Source organism: Anolis sagrei, chromosome 2, assembly GCF_037176765.1.
Source record: "Anolis sagrei isolate rAnoSag1 chromosome 2, rAnoSag1.mat, whole genome shotgun sequence".
NCBI lineage: Eukaryota > Metazoa > Chordata > Lepidosauria > Squamata > Dactyloidae > Anolis > Anolis sagrei.
In genome coordinates, this window is record NC_090022.1 from 69960483 (window position 1) to 69978127 (window position 17645).

The following is a 17645-nucleotide window of genomic DNA, read 5'->3' on the forward strand; positions in this document are numbered from 1 at the left end:
TGGAACAATGATTGCCATGGGCCTCTGGATAGCAAGGCAAGGGTGATGAGTATCTGCCCTCTCTTGCTACTGGATTCACCTCAATGCTAAGAAAGCACAGAGGGTGGTGGGAAGGCTTCAGGGAGTTGCAGACCAGAGAATGCCAAGTGTCCACACTGTCCCTGCCCTTGATCTAAAGCAAACTGTATCCTCCCCACCCCCATTGTAACATGCTAACAAGTGCTGCTGCCATGTAGAACAGCACAGGGTCCTCTTTCACAGGATATAAAAATACACTAATCTAAACAAGGAGAGGTAGACACTTTAACCAGAGAGCAGTACTAGCTGGAGAAATGCCCCACTGGCAAGCCAGAGTTCGGGGAGCAAAAGGCTGCCACCGGGCTGGAGAGGTAGAATTTAGGGTCCCCATGCCCTGGGGGTCAGTGTTGACTGAAGAGCATGTCCCAGGTCTGTGGCACATAGATTGCCCACCTCAACAGTGATGGCCAGCTATCCAACCTCAAGGCATCCCCTGATGGTAAAGACATGGTGCACAGAGGTGGCAAAATACTGTTTTCCTGACCTGTCCTACAGGCCAAATCCTCTACTCCTGGGAAAAGATTTTAAAGTAAAACCAATTCATGGAGTTGCTAGTGCCAGCATCATACAACGTCAAAGGTATGCTTCAATTTTGTTGTTGTTGTGTGTTTTTTTAAAAAAAAAAAAAAACCCGAAGTCGAAGGGCCAATTCACATTTACTTGCAGCACATGGGAGGGCTTCTCCTGGCATCCTCCCACATTTGTCCTAGAACACACAAAGAAGGACCCACACAGACAGGACAATGCCATGATTCTTTTCCACTAACATAACTCTCTATCCTGACATATATTTGTTTGGTCTAACAGATCAATACAATTGTGGTTAAATACGATCCCACTATGTTTAGTCCTGGTACTTCCACCAGGCACAAGGTGACATTAACCCAGACGTTTCTGTTTGTCTCAGATTTGCTCACATTCCTAAAAAGAGGCTTTGTTCATCAGAAGCTGACCAAAGCCATGCAACTTACTCCAAGATCTGATCTTAAAAATAATTTCCAATAGTTTCCTCATTCTGATAATTTTGTGCACAGGGCTTCTACACATACAAATTGCCAGCAGGTGGCGCCTATATTGCAAGGTACTGTACAACACAAGATGCATTACAAATTGTGAGTAGCACGCATACCAGGAACATGGCCTTATTCTGTACAGACGTGGCCCAGAAGAGAAATCATAGTTCCCCGAATAACTGAAAGAAATCACTAGGAAAGGTTAATCAAACTGACACTGAATCTGAAAAACAAATGCAAAGAAGACTCTCAGAAACTATAGTCTCTTTATAGAGAAAATATAATGGCCGGGGGATGAGAAGAATATAGAAAACAAGTATTATGGCTCTATTACCCTGATGAAGGCAGAGCCAAAAGCAGTGACCAGGAATGTCACAATTACTTTCTACTCTTTGGGATGTACCATCTCCAGCTGCAACGTCCTTCTAGAGAATAGCAGTCATTTGGTTCATCCCTTTCTGAACAACCTTCTTACACAGCCACAGAAGAACATGAGTGGCCACTGCAAGATGCATACAGATCAAGGACTCAGAGCTGCAGATTCAAAAGCTTTGCCAGTAGTCCTTTCAAGTAGTCCTGATATTTACACTACAGGCATCCCCTTTGGGGAAAGAATTGACATTGGAATGGGCAACAGCTAAAGCCCAGCTAAATACGGGCGGGTTCAGGTGTAATATTACACTAACACTGATAATTTGAATAGAGAACTCCAGTGCAAAGCCCCCTCCCCTCCTGAGCACTGCCCAACTGGTAGAGAAGTGCATGAAATGTGTACCAGATGATCAGGGTGGCAAGAAAAGAACTGTCCAAAGGTTGGGACTACTGGCGCTTGGCTTTGTAAGGCCGGGAACGTTTCCGCCGGTCGGGCTTCCGCTGCTTGTGGAGGCGCCCAATGCTGACCCCTTGCCGTCTGCGCACAGAGATGTTCTGCTCTACCAGGCTAGCAAGCATTCCTGCAGAAAGATAATTTGGAAAGATGGCCAACATTGTATAAATTAATGTTACATAATGATGCTCTTCCTTTCTTTTCAGCCAAATCACAGATTAGGCTGTGGGGCGCTTAAGAAGTAATAAAAAGCATGATAAGAGACAAAGAGATTTATACAGAATATGTATATTGCAAAATAAAGCTTTTTGGAGTGCAAATCCTCTAGTGATTATGCTGTAATAAAGATTAGCCTTAAAAGTGCTAGATTTCCTATATGTAACTTGGCTAACTCTTGGGAATTGTGTGCCTGCAAAGGAAACTGAGTGGCTGAAGTAAAGAACACTAAACTCAGCAGTCATGTGTCCATGACTGGATATTAGGATAGAATTGAATCCTAAATTAATATTTAAGGTATGTTGCAATCCTAAACAAAAAGACTTGGATATAAATCTTATTCAAAACAGTGCAATTCCCATCTGAACAAGTTCTTTAGAATCAAAATTCATCTAAAAGAGATGTTGAGTTTTGGGAAGGTGTATTATGTGAGACAGACCCACCCACACCCAGGATCACTTTATCCCTTCTCTGCCTAATTTTTCCTGTTTCATGACTGCTCAGGAAGCAACTAACCTTCTTGTGCCAGCATGGAGATAAAGGTACATATGAACTCATCGTAATTGTGAGTTCTTCTCTGGTCATCAATCTGAAAGAAAAGCATCTGGTCAGCAAGTGTTGTGTTCCAACAAGTGAGAAAAAAGGTTCATCTGTGTTTACTATCCTTCAGTTGGCTAGAAACATAAAAGCCAGTGAAGTCAGCACTGTGCCAAAACACAGGCAAAACCAGCTTGGGTAATTGTAACCAATAGCACATATCAGTGCCAAATCAGTGGGTGAGAAGGCAAAGCCCCCAAGTGTTCATTTTTTGAGAGGCAAACACTTAAGGATAGAATGACAGAAATTTCTAGCTTCAAATAAGAACTGTTCAATTTTTCAAAATCTAGGTTTACATAAAGCTTAGAATAAGGCAGCAATTGAGCATGTTAAGTGGACTTGTTAGTACATGTGATGTTGACATAATGTGCCTTTAAAAACAGGATCCATTTAACTGTGATAATTATAATGACACCTAAAAATTGTTCTGTGGTTTACATGGATTCATGGTTAAGTATTACTGAGGAAGAATGCCAGAACAGCCAACTGGGACTGTGAGCCTACAAAAGTGGATTTCATCTTTAGGCCTACTGGAACCTTTGGCTTGGAAAAGTGGGTCCTGTTTTCCATGCTAAATGTATTTTATCTTCACACTGTGCACCAACCTCATTTGGATCATCTCTGTGGCAAGTACTGGAAGTCACAGCCCTCACTACACGACCAATATGAGGACTAATTCATTAAATTTATTTCACAAAAGGATATTAGTTACTGAATATTTTCTTGTATTATCAGTTTATGATCTATTTACCGGGTCTGACTTTACCTGAAAGCATGTTAGTAAATGTTTTCTTGTATTTCTAGCAATTACAGATTGGGGAATGATTTGATTGTTATTAGGATATTGGCTCCTGTTGGTATCCAATCCTGGCTTTCTTGTGCTATTTACACATCAATAGTTAGAATGTCATTATCTCCTTACGTTTTTTTTTTTTACATGTGAAGGCTGCCAATTTTGCTACTTTGATAGAAAGCAGAACCACAATGAAGGAAAAACCATCCCACCCTTCCCCATTGCTGCCACCAAACACCAAATCGCCCCACCAACCTACCTTGAACTTCTTTCGTTTCTCAACTTCCTCCTTTAGACAGGCTTCATAATTGGCAATCTCAGCCTCCACACACTTAAGCAATGCCAGCAGCTCCTGCCAAAACCAAACAGGACAAGGTGAGCCCTGCAATTTCACAACAGTGTAACTGTTTAATAGCAGGATCAGGATAACCAAATACCAATGACACTGGAGGAGAGAGCCTTACTATCAGACTGAAGCATCAGAAACATCTCAAGGTTAAATCTCAGCACCAGAATGAGCTGTTAATTGCAAGTGAGTGCAGAAAGCTGACATAGCTCTGGAGAGGGAGGGGAAATAGTTCTAACAAGCAGAAGTGAAACACAAAAGTTAATCAGATAAAGTAAGATAATCAGCAAGGCATTTGAGGTTTGTGGAGAAGAGCAAACCACAGACCACTTACTACAATGCAGTCTGAGCCCTGCCACATGCACAATGGAGGGCCTCCTTACAGTGACACCAGAGACACTTAATAATCATAATCATTATCATCTTTCTTTCTCCCAAAAGATGACAAGGCACTCCAAGGGCAGCACAGCATAACTTGAAGTGTCCAGCTTCAGGTCAAAGGAAATTTAGTACAATGCCAAGTGTTTAACTTTGTTTGTGGGTTTTTTTAAAACTTTGTAGTTTTTTTAAAACATCATACAAGTCAATTCACTTCTGACATGATAAATAAAATAAATAACAGCAAGGTAGAAAATTAAACAGGGAAATCCACAGATATTAGTATATCGCAAGCAAAACTGTGGGGAAAGAAAGACAGCTGAATATTTTTGTCATAAGTCACTATCAATTCTGTCGTTTCTGCATTCTGTTCAGTTGGTATCTTCAACTAAACATTTCTGGCATTCTTGTCAGGATGTACCTGGCACATACAAATAGAGGGCAAAAGGAAGAAAAGTGCCAAGAAGGCGTGTCAAGCAGACTTTTATTGTGACCACCTTCCACCCGGAAATCTATGTCCACAGTGTGAAAGACCATGCGGATCCAGAACAGGTCTCTACAGTCATTTACGAACCCACTGTCAAGACTCTACCCTTGGAAGACAATCATACTCGGACAGGAGTAATTGCCTACAGCATAGTAGGCACAAAAGTCTGAGAAAGTGGCACACAACACAACAAAGGTCAGGCAAAACATTCTGCCCTGGCACGACTGCTGCAAGGCACCAATACTTACTTTGGGAGAATACTTTTCCCCAATAGGAGCATCAGTAGACCGAGCAATTCCAGCCTTCTCCTTGCTGTCCTTTCGCTCATTTAAGTCTCTCTCTTCTAACTTAACAATGGACTTGACCTCTTCAATCACTTTGCTAGAGGGAAGAGAGCTTTTCCCACCATCTGATATTCATGGAGATGACAAAAAAAGAATATTAAGGACAAGGAATGCATATGCAATGCATGCAAACAGTATGAAGTGTTACTGAACTTTACTGTACTTCAGGATGTTTCCCAGGAGGATTACACACATAGATTCCAAAGAAAATAAGTCCTACCCTTCATGCCATGGGGCTAAATTTTTCATGCAACTTTGCAGAGTAGGGGCCTCTTAAAGAAGTTCCATGAGAGCATTCCATGCCACATTTACATAAATATGAATAGCCTGCTGACCTGTAACTGTAGTACTTTGGATGGCGAACTCACACAAATGGGTTACCTGCACCAGTGAAGTGCACCTTTGAAGCAGCGGTTCTCAACCTTTGATCATCCAGGTGTTTTGGACTTCAACTTCCAGAAATCCCAGACGGCTTACCAGACAGCTGTTAGGAATTGGGGGAGCTGAAGTCCAAAACACCAAAGGTTGGGAACCACTGTTCTGGAGCACTTACACAAATGTTTTTTCAGTAGCCCTGGCCAGGCCCCATTCACCATAGCAGCACACTTCCCACCTAAACCTTCAGTTCCCTGGACAACTTTGCAGCAGCCAAGGATCTAAGGAGAGCAAGACCCAACAAAGGAAGGATGAGTGGGGCTGTGTGAGTTCAGAGATAACCACTCAAAGAACTACAGTTAGAAGGCAGTAACCTACTTCTTCAACTGTGTGACTCACAATGGCAGACTTGCAAGTAACTAGCCAAAGGAGGAGCAATACCATCATTAGTCTAGTCAAGACTTGTAAAATGTATGAATATTGCTAACATTACATATCAGAGCATGTAATGATATTACTGTTAAGAGGCCTGAAACCAAGCTAAACATCTCATTAGTTCATTTCTCTTAATCATCCAGCTACTGTTCTCTTCCTACTTATAACAGGGCTGGACTTACCCTCCTCCTATAGGCCTCCCCTTGCCTCAAAGTGAGAACACTCAAAAGACAGCTGGAGTTTCCAAGTCACATTGACCACAGCCCTGCCTTTGAAACTTACCTGTTACTGTAAGTGATCCAAAAACCCCATCCTCTGTGAGGTGCAGCAAGCCTGTGCTGATGATAGGCCCCAAATCTTTCACTGCCCTGTTGTAGCGTATACAGTCCACCCGCAGCAGGCTGTCTTCGTCCCCAAATAGCACCTTGGAGATGTGGGAGGTAACAGGGCTGGAGGGGCGAGTGGGATTGGCTGACCGGATGGGGGAGCGAAGCGGGGAATTGAAGGCACTCCCGATCTCAGAAGCAGTGTCCGTGCTCTCATTGCTGGGGGTGGGAGACGGCTGGGAATGGGCCACCATGGCAACTGCGCTGCCTCCACTGCTGGTCTTGATAGAAAGAGGGATGGAGAGGTCCTTCTGGGTCTCCTTCAGCTTCTCGGTGAGGACGCTAATGGTGTTGGGCTGGAGGATGGAGAGCTTGCCATCTCCACTCCCCACCAGGTGCTCATGCTTCCCCTGGCCTTTCCTTTGGTCATTGGCCAAAACCAGGAAAGAAGACAAAAAGACCAAGCTGAGAGTCAGAAGGGCAAGAAGACTTTTTAAAAAGCTGTAACTACTAGAGTCAGTGCATCAAAGTCTTCAACAATCACTTCGAGTAATAAACAATGGGAAATGTCAATGCAAATAAGAAGGGGATTTGAACAAGATGGCCCATGTAGTCTCTCCCAACTCTATTATTCTATGAGTCTATGAACCTTCAGTAGCTGGGAAGAGAAGGGCTTCTGCATTACATGGAACCATATACGTTTCTAATCCTGAGCCACATGGAAAGTCTTCTCAGCTATCTGGTAGGCTCTGTGTTTTTAAATGTAACTTTAACCAAAATTCCGTGTAATCAAATCATATATTTTCTAGGGGATTGTCCTTGACAAGGGCTTGGTAGATATGAAACAACTCATCCATTGGTAGGCTTATGAACAGAAGTGAATGAACTAGCTGTGGTCTAGGCGTGTATGTGCCTTCAGGTCACCCACAACTTATGGTGACTCCATGAATTCCCATATTTTTCTTTGGTAAGCAACACTCAGAGGTGGATTTGACAGTTCATTCCTCTGAAGTATATTCTGCAGCACCTGACATTCCTTGGTGTTCTCCCATACAAGTACTAAGCAGAGCTGACCCTGCTTAGCAAAATGTTAAATCCCCAAGACATATTTACAAGTCAGAGGATGGAATCAATGCTGGTTTACTGATGCATCATTGTGCGTATTTATTGCAGTTCCCTTTAAACTGTTGTTTTAATAATATTGGTTTATATATTTTGGGCGTAAGATTTCAACAATCAAGCTTTCTTGGTGACTGCAAACTTTTTACAAAATGTTAAAACTCCAACACACATAGTTTATGTATCTGAAATGCAGGATTGAATGTTTTATAACTTTCTCAATTTAGTGTGACAAACACACACATTTCTAAAACAAGACGTTGGCACTCTCATGGATCCATCTTACCAGCAATTTTGTTAAATCATACAATATACTTGGCTTTACCATTTTGAAACACCATTTTTTGTTTTTGTTGTTTTGTCGTGTCAGGAGTGACTTGAGAAACTGCAAGTTGCTTCTGGTGTGAGAGAACTCGCCGTCTGCAAGGACGTTGCACAGGGGACACCCGGATGATTTTTATGTTTTTATCACCCTTGTGGGAGGCTTCTCTCATGTCTCTGCATGAGGAGCTGGAGCTGATAAGAGGGAGCTCATCCGCCTCTCCCCAGATTCGAACCTGCGACCTGTCGGTCTTCAGTCCTGCTGGCACAGGGGTTTAACCCACTGTGCCACCGAAGGTTCCTCTGAAACACCCTGCATATTTTACTGTATGTTGTCTCCGTGCCACCCCCATCTTAGTTCTAACATTCCCTGAAGGAATAAAACATCCCCACTAAAAGCAACCCATAAACCTTGGCCAATAAATCAATTCATTTGTTATTTTTAGCTGAATATCTCCCCATATGTCCTACTAAATGCTATATGAAGGACTGTGTAGTTGTTCCCTTGACTGATATTTGGCAGATTACCCTGACAGCAGGCAAGGAAGAATAATGTTATTTATTCACATTTATAGATCTCCATCCTGAGAAGTCACAGATTCCCTATTTTGTTATGTTAAGGACCTTTCTTTCCACAACAGTGTTACGCATCAGCTCAAAGCCAAGTATCAAAGGGAAATTGTTGTGTTGCACAGCCCTATAAAACCACGCATTCTGGCTTTCAAAAGAGAACCTTCAACCTGCATTGAAAAGTCTGTACTTCCTTGAGCTATACTCTTGTTTCAGAGGATCAAGGAGAGAACGGGCCAACATCAGAGACAGCCATTACCTCATGGCAGGACTGGCATTGCACACTTCCTCCTCCTCTTCATCATCGTAGTCATCCTCATCATCAGAGTACTGCTGGTGTTGTCGTACTGGGACTCGGTTCCGGCCCACTCCTGCTGCAAGATCTTCTTCCTCCTGAAATACATTTCATAGAATGGTCATCCAAACACATCCTAGGAATTGTATTGTGGAGAACCAAGTGTGCTTTCACCCCAAGCCCATCTCATAAGATGTGGCTGCATCATCATCACCAAAATGATAAGGTCTCCTGACAAAGAATCCCTGAGGTTTATTAGAAGCTTCAAACACAAACATGACAGGAGAACAGCAACTGCAGCCCAAACTCCACTTACCTGCATGGGCGACTTGGCATAGTTATGATTATCCAAAAAAGCTGGAAGTCTCTGTACAATAGGATTTACGTTTGAAAGCGCCCCGTTGATACTGCTCACAGGCGTCTTACTGCCCGTCTTTGCCTTGCTGGGAGGACTCAGGGTTGAGGAAGGTGGATTCTGGCCCCCAGGCTCCTCTGTAGTCCCTATAAAGCATACATACATCTATTTTATCTTCAGAGGCAAGTACATAAGCTTTACAGGTACTTACTAAATGCTCACACTTCTGAAAGTGATGTGGTACATTCATATTCAGTGAACATAACATCATCCCTTCTCTAAAATCTAACTAAGATACTGTAAGTAGAAAGAGGAAAGATATCTACAAAAATCTACAAAATACAATTTGATGTGCTTCAAACTGAGGGTCTGATTGCATATTCTTTTTCATTGTAAATAAGTACTGTCTTTCAGCAGCCTCCACTGTCAAAACTGGTTCTTAGTAAGTAAAAGCTTTAAACGTGGGGTAAACAATTCTTATTGTGTTGATTTGCATATTGCAATGATATAGGGGACAAATGTGTTGGCTGAACCTGCCCACCCTCCCCATCACCATCACACACATGTTCACACGCACACACAAATACACAACCTTCCCTACCCATTCCCCTCAGCACACACACCCTTCCCCACTCATTCCCTTAAACACCTTTCCTTATCATGAACTGATGAAAAAATATATCTGCATCTTCTTAAGTCTTTTTCATAAATTTAATATCATATTGGGGTCAAGACCAAAACCATGCCAATCCCCAGATCTTCTCTTCAGATAGAAGGAAGGCCTTTCTACTCTCCCGTAGAGGCTACTGCTTTAATCTGCTGAACTCCGCAATAAGCCAGAAAAGAAGCAATAAAGCTAGAGCAACCGTGTTCAGTAAAAACTGCAGAAACGGGGTTATGTGATGGAGGGGGTTCAGGAGGGCATGGCAAAAACTGGTTTAAGATTTCACTGGAACATCTCTCAGTAATCTGCAATAGATCAACAAGGCTCCCCAATTCTGACTGTTTAATGTGACCAGAAACAAAATGACTTCCACATCTCAAGTTATATTCAAGAAATGGAAGAAGCTTGGACTAGATTATTTCTTTCAATAGATTTCTAGATTATCTCTTCCCCGCCCCCCCCCCCCCTCTTTCTATATATATAGGGAGGGGGCTCAAAATTTTAGGTATATCTATTTTGCACCAATCTTGAATTGGTGGGTCATGGGGATGTAGTAGAACTTTGGACTTATGGGCACTGGCTGGCTATTCACGTGCACTTTATATTCTGAGCATAGCTCTTTGATCACTTTGCTCTACAGACTCTCTTTGCACTCGTAGGAAACATGACACTTGCTCCTTCTAGCAGTGCCATACCTGCCTGTGAGCTCTCTGCAATCAGTTGCACTCTCCCCATTTCCAGTGCAGTGGAAGAAGTCTTGCTGTTGACTGGTTTGGGCTCCTCAGAAGCCTGAGACTCTTGAGCCTTCTGGGTATGGACCAGCTCTGGTTGAGTTACTCTGATTAACTTACAGAGGAAAAAATCAAAATGGAGATTAGCAACTCACAAAATGGAAATACAACACACATTTGGAAAGCAATTACACACTCTACAAAATGAAACTTATTTCCATCTGCGTGACTTTTTACAAAAGAAAAAGCGCAGGCATATTTCTTGGGGGTAGGGAAAATATGATGATCTGATCTCGTGTAGCATGCCCATACTACAGCTTTCTGAAATTATGACATTAAAGGCATTCGCTCAAGCTATTATTTCAGAAACATCATCGTTCTTAAGTTAATTGCTATGGAAACTTCCTACTTTCTTTACATGGATTAGTCAAAGTCTGACCTTCAGAATGTAGCCTATGGCAGCGCTTCTTAAACAGAGGGTCCTGACCCCAAATGGGGTCCACTTAGTTCAATGTCGGGATCCTGAAAAAAAATTCTGGACTTCACCTAGCAGCTCATTTATATATTTACAAAATTCTGCTGTGTAGTTTACAGTAGATTCTGCAGAAGCTGCATCAGCTATACTTAATAAAAAATCAGCCTGTTTAGAAAGCCTTGCAAAGACTGATTTGTTATCAGCAAATATTAAAAAATCTGTTTTATATATCGATATACCTGGGGTCACATAAAAAATTATTGGGCCAAAAGGGGGCCCAAGTGGAAATGTTTAAGAAGCCCTGGTCTAGGTTTTAGCCTTTTCTGCTGTTTTAACTTAGTGATCTGTTCAGTTATCTTTTAATCCTATCTGAAATATTTTATGGTGTTCCTGCATGGCAGGGGGTTAGACAGAGTTGCCCTTGTGGTCTCTTCCAAATCTAGGCTTCTGTGGTAACTACTGCAGATGTTAACTGCTCAGAGTAATCAAGCTCTATATACAAAATAAGGATGTACTCCAGAAATCAAGGGGCGATATCAGACCTCCATGAGAGTCTGGATGTTTATATATGGCTCTTTTGACCAATTACACATTGTATTATAATGTAATATAATATAATACTACTACTACTACTACTACTACTACTACTACTACTAATAATAATAATAATAATAATATATTATTATAATTATATATTTTATATTACATGTAATTTTACTAATAATATTAAAATATAATCGTAAGGAACAATATAGTAATATACACTGATATTGTGCTATGCTAATAATATAATATATTGTATGTGTATGTGTGTATAGTAAGCAAAAACCAAAAACAACTAGAACAAGAGGCATACTATTGGCTTGACTCCTGCCTCCCCTCTCACCTGCTGCAAGGCCTCCAATACGGTTTGCCGGTTCATCTTCAAGATCTGCAGCTTGGATTCATATTTCACCCTCCTGTCAGGAACGACTGCCATTAAGTTAAACCGAATGTCGTGATATGGTTCCCTGCAAAAGACATCAGACATTAAATGTGTATCTGCAGCAGAATTCATCTTAATGACACTATGATGCCAGATGAAAAGAACAGTTTGAGGTATGACATTAAGGTGCAGCAAGTTTTGGAACAAGAACAAGCCCTGTCCAGGATACAGGATCAGAACGCAAGATCTGAGAAAAAGGGATTTTTAAAGTGGAGCCTCCAAACCATCAAACAGTCCTAACAAAAATTAACTGATCTAAACATTTACCCTGCTGTAGCCAGTCCAATTCTCTCCATGATAACTCTCCTGGCTTTATCTGTCCATTCCTCATCTTCTGCCCAGGGCCCTGAAACAGCAAGAAACAGCAAGTGAAGGTCTCTGCTGATATACTAATTTATCAGTCAATTTTTAACGGCAAGTTATTTTTCTTATGCAAAACAATAGTAAGCATAAAGACAGTCCAGCAAAGCCAAACATTTATCACAGGACCCTCAATCCAGAGATCTGTTGGTTGCCTTTGCTACGTTACTGAAAGTACTTTTAGAGATGTAATGCAAGGATGTATCCAGTACCTCCCTATATACCACCTTTGCCATGTGAGGGTAGGACAGCTGGAGACTCCCAATTACAGCAATGCCTCTTCCCATCTACTTGCAGTGCTTGCAAGGTGCACCCGGGCACCATTCTTTTTTTCCTGGGATAGAGGAAGCCACCTCCGCCTTGTCTAGGATGTAAAATGCTTTCATTTTCCCTAGGTGTGCAAGGACATCCAGAAAGGGTCCAGATATATGCTTGTCACCAATCAGTACCTGGGGATGGAGCTGCATAGCAGTGGGTGCCTCTGACTGCTACTGCATCCCAGGAAAAGTTGCCATTGTCTCCAACTGCCCACTTTAAGCATGACTGTTAAGACACCAATGGAGATTTCCACTCTGCCAATTGTTCTACTGAATCTTGGCCACAGTGTACAGAATGAGTTAACCAGATAAGCCAACACAGATAGAGGTTAGACTGACCCGTATGAATGGCTTGAGGTTTTTAAAAATTAAAATTAAAAATTAAATTACAGAAAAGGATCCCAAAATGAAGCAAAGAAAAATCGTATACCCAGAAACTCATTGTCATTATATCCTAGTCCTTTTCCATTTTATTTAGTACCATCAAAAGAGTAAGATATTCTCATATAAAGCAAAAAACATTAAAGTATTTAAAAACATTGCTAGACAAGAAATGTTGAACCACTGATTACTCAAAATAATTTCTAACACAGGAAAACATTTTCAAACCCCTGAGTCCAAGCCCAACTGGTGGGGTCCCTTACCATGGTCAATGGGATAAACCTTCAGCCCATCCAGTTCAAAAAGCCGTCCCTTAATAGGAACGTAACTGACAAAGTGAAAAGCCTCCATAGTCCGCACAGCACTGATTCCATTCTGTTTCTCTGGTAAATGTCGGGGCTCTGGCCTGTCAAGAAAACAAATATCCAAGACCGATTTGATTGTTTTATATTATTTATATCTCATCTTTCTTCTGAATGGAATACAAGGCAGCTCACACGTCATAGCAAATACATAAATTACAAATTAGTAGCAAAAAAAGTTAAAAGCATCATTATTAAAACATCAATACCTTTAATAATAATAATAATAATAATAATAATAATAATAATAATATGTATTTATACCCAGCCACCATCTCCCCAATGGGGACTCGTAGCGGCTTACATGGGGCCAAGCCCGGACAACATATTACATCGAAATAAAACCAAAACATAAACAACAAACAACATCATCAAAATTACATTAAAAAGAAAAAAAAGACGAAACCATTTAAAACAAGACAAAACCATTTAAAGCCATGTAAAGAAAAATGCAGTACACAAACCCCTTTAAAGACCTTTTAACATAACCACTTTGTCACCAAATTGTTGTTCAAATTGAAAACTTTACCTGCCAATAAAATGAGATCAGACAGGGGATATGCGCTGTCAAAAAACATGTAGTTTGCTTGGCAAGACTTCATGTTCTGCTACGATCCCACTTACCGTGCATGGCTGTTATGGGCCTTGGCCAGTTCTGGGGCATTTCCAATGGCATAACCTTTACTCTGCGAGAACAGGTGGTGATGGTGGCGGAACAAAGGAAGAAGAGAAAACAAATTCCATCAGATATAGTGTTATTTTCGCAAGGGCATCCCATTACCCCAGGAAGCCCCTCTGCTCCACCTACTTATAATATATTTTCCATCTCATATAGAAGAGAAAGCATATGCATGTTTGAACTTAAAAAGGCATAGATAAGAGTTCTACTTTGTTGTCTGGATGCCTGTTTTCTCTAATAATTAAGGGCTCCTTTTAAAATGATATGCATAATAATTTTGTGGGGAAACCACAGTCAGGATTTGACCAAACTTTTTTGATCAAGAAGCCTCCTGCAACAAGTTCTCCTGTTGCAGAACTTCTCATATATATATTCCATCTCATATATACATACATACATGAATTTATCAATTTAATATCCCACATATCTCCTAGTACAAACAGCTTACAAGTTAAAAGTAAGCAAAATTCTTATGTGCATTAAGTTTGCGTATAGATTATCTATAGCAATCATTAGAATACTTACTGAGAATTATAAGGGCAATAATCTGTAACACCCATGTATTCCACGTTATTTCTGTTTTCTGGGGGAAAGGGTGCTCACCTTAGACGTAAATGCTATCTAGTCCCATGCATGTAACCCCTCCATCTCCACAGCCATATTAATAACATCACACTAAATACCTAAGCTCCCCTAAATGGTAAGTATGAACATGAACTGGAGAATAGATCAAGTTGGTAACAAAAGGGCTAGAAAGAGGTTACGCAAGTACAATGAGATATTGGTAGTTTACAAGGATCTCAGCTTGATTCAGTTTCCATGCACACTCTTGCACCGTACCTCTGGACTAAATCCTTTGGTGAATTCCTTCATTCGGCTCAAAGTAGGCCCCAGATCAACACTATTGCAGTTCAAGAGGACACTCAACAACGCATGTGTGGCACAAGAATTGGGAATCAGCTATTTTTAAAAAAGAGAACATTTACATGCAATATGAAAATTAAGACAACCCAACAACAAACAAGAATGTGCAAGAAGTGCAAGTAAACTTGTGTTGTATTATTTTGTTATTTGCTAAACTGCCCACCCATCAAATAAATTTTCTGACACACCTGCAGAGTGAAGTGTAAAACAAATACAGTATTAAAATACAATATATGGAAATACAATAAATAATAAGGTCATGGAGGTTCACTTTATGCTACAAGGTTCATTTGCCTACCAGCGAGTAAACAAGGAGCAAACATTGTATCCAATGCACCAATGTTCCTCATTCCGAGGTCCATTTCAAATATGTTATTGATAGGTGAAAAGGGTGTATAAGGAGAGAGGCGGAGAAAATGCATAAGCACACATGTGCAAATAAACAGTATGGATTGATCAAAGGAATCCTAGAAATGTCTTTTCAAAGCTAAGGATCAGATATTTTCATAATAAGCTCTTACTCTTCCTAACTAGGGAAACTGTTTTCTCTTCATTTTTATCAGCTTACCTGATGAGCAAAGAACATATTATTGACAATGTCTTCATCAATCACTGATGTCTCATCTACCAGAGTTGAGACCTTCCGCCGAGAACGGCGCTCTTCAATCCATTTGAAAAGGAAGATGAACCCATAGACTGGCCTGGTAAAAAGAACCGAAACACCAGGGCAAGAGTAGAGCTGCATCATTTCTGAAGCACTGTCAACAGTTCTCTATAGTCATTCATGCATATCAGCTTGAGAATGATATTCAATTAAAACAGCATGTGGCAATCGCAGGTGGACAAACCCAATACAGTACATAGTGTATTCCCATTCCAGTCTTCCTCACCAATATTCTTGAAATGTTTTCAAGTATAGGCAATTGGGTATTCAGACAACAACTGAGCACACTACTAACAACATGTGGATTTATCTGTCTCCAATCCATATTTGCCCCTCTGAGTTATCTTCTAATCACCCACTGAATCTGTACAATGCTATGCTGTGGCAATGGGCCTGGAACACAGTTGGTCACAGCAGTTTGTGCATGGCAGTGCAGAATCTATTGCAACCCTAGACCTTTCTACAAAAGCTGTATTATCCAACAAAACCCACAATCTGAATGCAACAGCACTGTGATATCTTCAATGTTTACCACACATTTTAATATCTATCTTTCTGAAGAATCTCTTTCCCTGTTATAACTTCTGCTTTGTCACTCATCATTATTGACCATCCCATCCTGAGGGTTCCTAGCATCCCATGTGGGCAGTAATCAAGTAACAGCACAATCACTCACAAATGTAGTAACAAGTCACAACTTCAGAAAAATATATTTGTTCTCTATATCACATAAAAGTGATAGTAACCTACCCTTGGCATTTGCTCTGTAGGTCATAGATTTCCTCAACTTGCACCCCTTTGACACCTGCAGGAAGATGCAGCAGCAGTTAGTATATGACAATCAGAGGAAAGGACAAGTTCATCCCTTAGTGTATCAACATACTCACCAAAATCCTCGACTAAGAGTGTGAAGAGCCCTGCAAAAGAATATAACAGAATATTACTTGCTGACCACATATATTTAGTAAAAAGAAAATCCTGACATTTGTTTCAGTCTAATAATTATCCTAAAGTACATTTCCCCCATTTGAAGTCTGTCTTTTTTCCAGAGATCTCATAATAATATATATGGCTAGAATGACACTGAGGTATATCCAGCAAGAAAGGTCAACTAGCTAAAGAAAGACAGTGAGCATCACTGTTTGAGAAAGAATTCAAACCAAATCTGCAGTCCAGGAAAGGAGGGAGGGTTGTATTGCTTTGTGGACAATTTCAGATTAGCTCAGATAATGTTTTAAGATTCTTTTTTTACTGCTCTTTGAAGCAGATTGGCATATTTTCTGGGACAGTCAAATCCAGATCTGGGAAAAGTTGCTTCTCTTTAAAGTATGTATATTAAAATAGTACTTAAATCTCTACAGCCCTGGGAAATAGGCATTATCTTCAACAGAGAAGAACTAGACAAGGATAATGAAGAATAACGTGATAACTGAAAACATAATTTTAAGCTAATGTAGTACAGTCTACACTAACATGAGTTCCATCAACGGCCGAGGGGGGAAAGGAAGGGGCCTGAGGCTGTTAGGAATGGTGGAAGTAGGAGTCCAAAACCCCTGGAGGGCCCAACTTGGCCTGTGCCTGGTGTAATACAATAAGATCTAATTAAGATGTATATAAACATCTCCTTGAAAGGGTCCCTTGACTCCTCTCGGGGCCTCTACTCCTTCTGGCCTAAACCCAAGGGAAGCCCCCTCCGCCTGCCCCTCTTCCTTCCTTCCTTCCTCGCTCACTCACTCACCGGGGTCGCTCTCCAGCTCCAGCCAGCCCTTATTCATCTTCCCCCCGGGCCAGGCCTCAGCGCCATGACCGGGCCAGGCCCCCGGCAGCCGTTAGGATCCCGCCCCGGCCTCCTCTCGCCTTCTCTCCCCTCAGGAAGACACAGACCACTCTACGACAACAGGAGCCCCTTCGCCTTGACGGCGACGTCATAGGAGCGCGCCCCGCGGCCGCTGGTCTACACGTCAGACGCAGAACGCCGCGCAGGCGCAGAGCGTGGAAAGGAAAGACAACAAAGGCGAGGGAAGAGCTACGCTCAGAAGGGATGTCCTCTTATTCCGCTTCCTGTTCTCTTGAGTACACATGTATTCTTTATACATACATACTTGTTTAGATATGAAAATGAATATATCTATATATCAGCAGTGGAATTCTCTGCCCCTTCTTTGGAAGCTTTTAAACAGAGGCTGGATGGCCATCTGTCAGGGGTGATTTGAAGGGAATATTCCTGCT

The 17645-nt window shown here is 41.3% G+C and overlaps 1 protein-coding gene across 1 annotated transcript; it reads right to left on the minus strand.

Annotated features, from left to right (window-relative positions):
- Nucleotides 1–697: 697 nt before the first annotated feature.
- On the minus strand, nt 698–17369 carry BAP1 (BRCA1 associated deubiquitinase 1). The gene is made up of 17 exons (XM_060765844.2): nt 17155–17369; nt 16304–16333; nt 16167–16221; nt 15321–15453; nt 14669–14788; nt 13774–13835; nt 13051–13193; nt 11997–12075; nt 11631–11754; nt 10234–10384; nt 8836–9020; nt 8484–8617; nt 6171–6634; nt 4983–5143; nt 3783–3875; nt 2650–2722; nt 698–2044 (listed from the first exon to the last, which is right to left on the minus strand). The coding sequence occupies exons 1-17, from the start codon at nt 17189–17191 to the stop codon at nt 1911–1913; spliced, it is 2178 nt and encodes a 725-aa protein (XP_060621827.2). The 5' UTR covers nt 17192–17369; the 3' UTR covers nt 698–1910.
- Nucleotides 17370–17645: the final 276 nt, after the last annotated feature.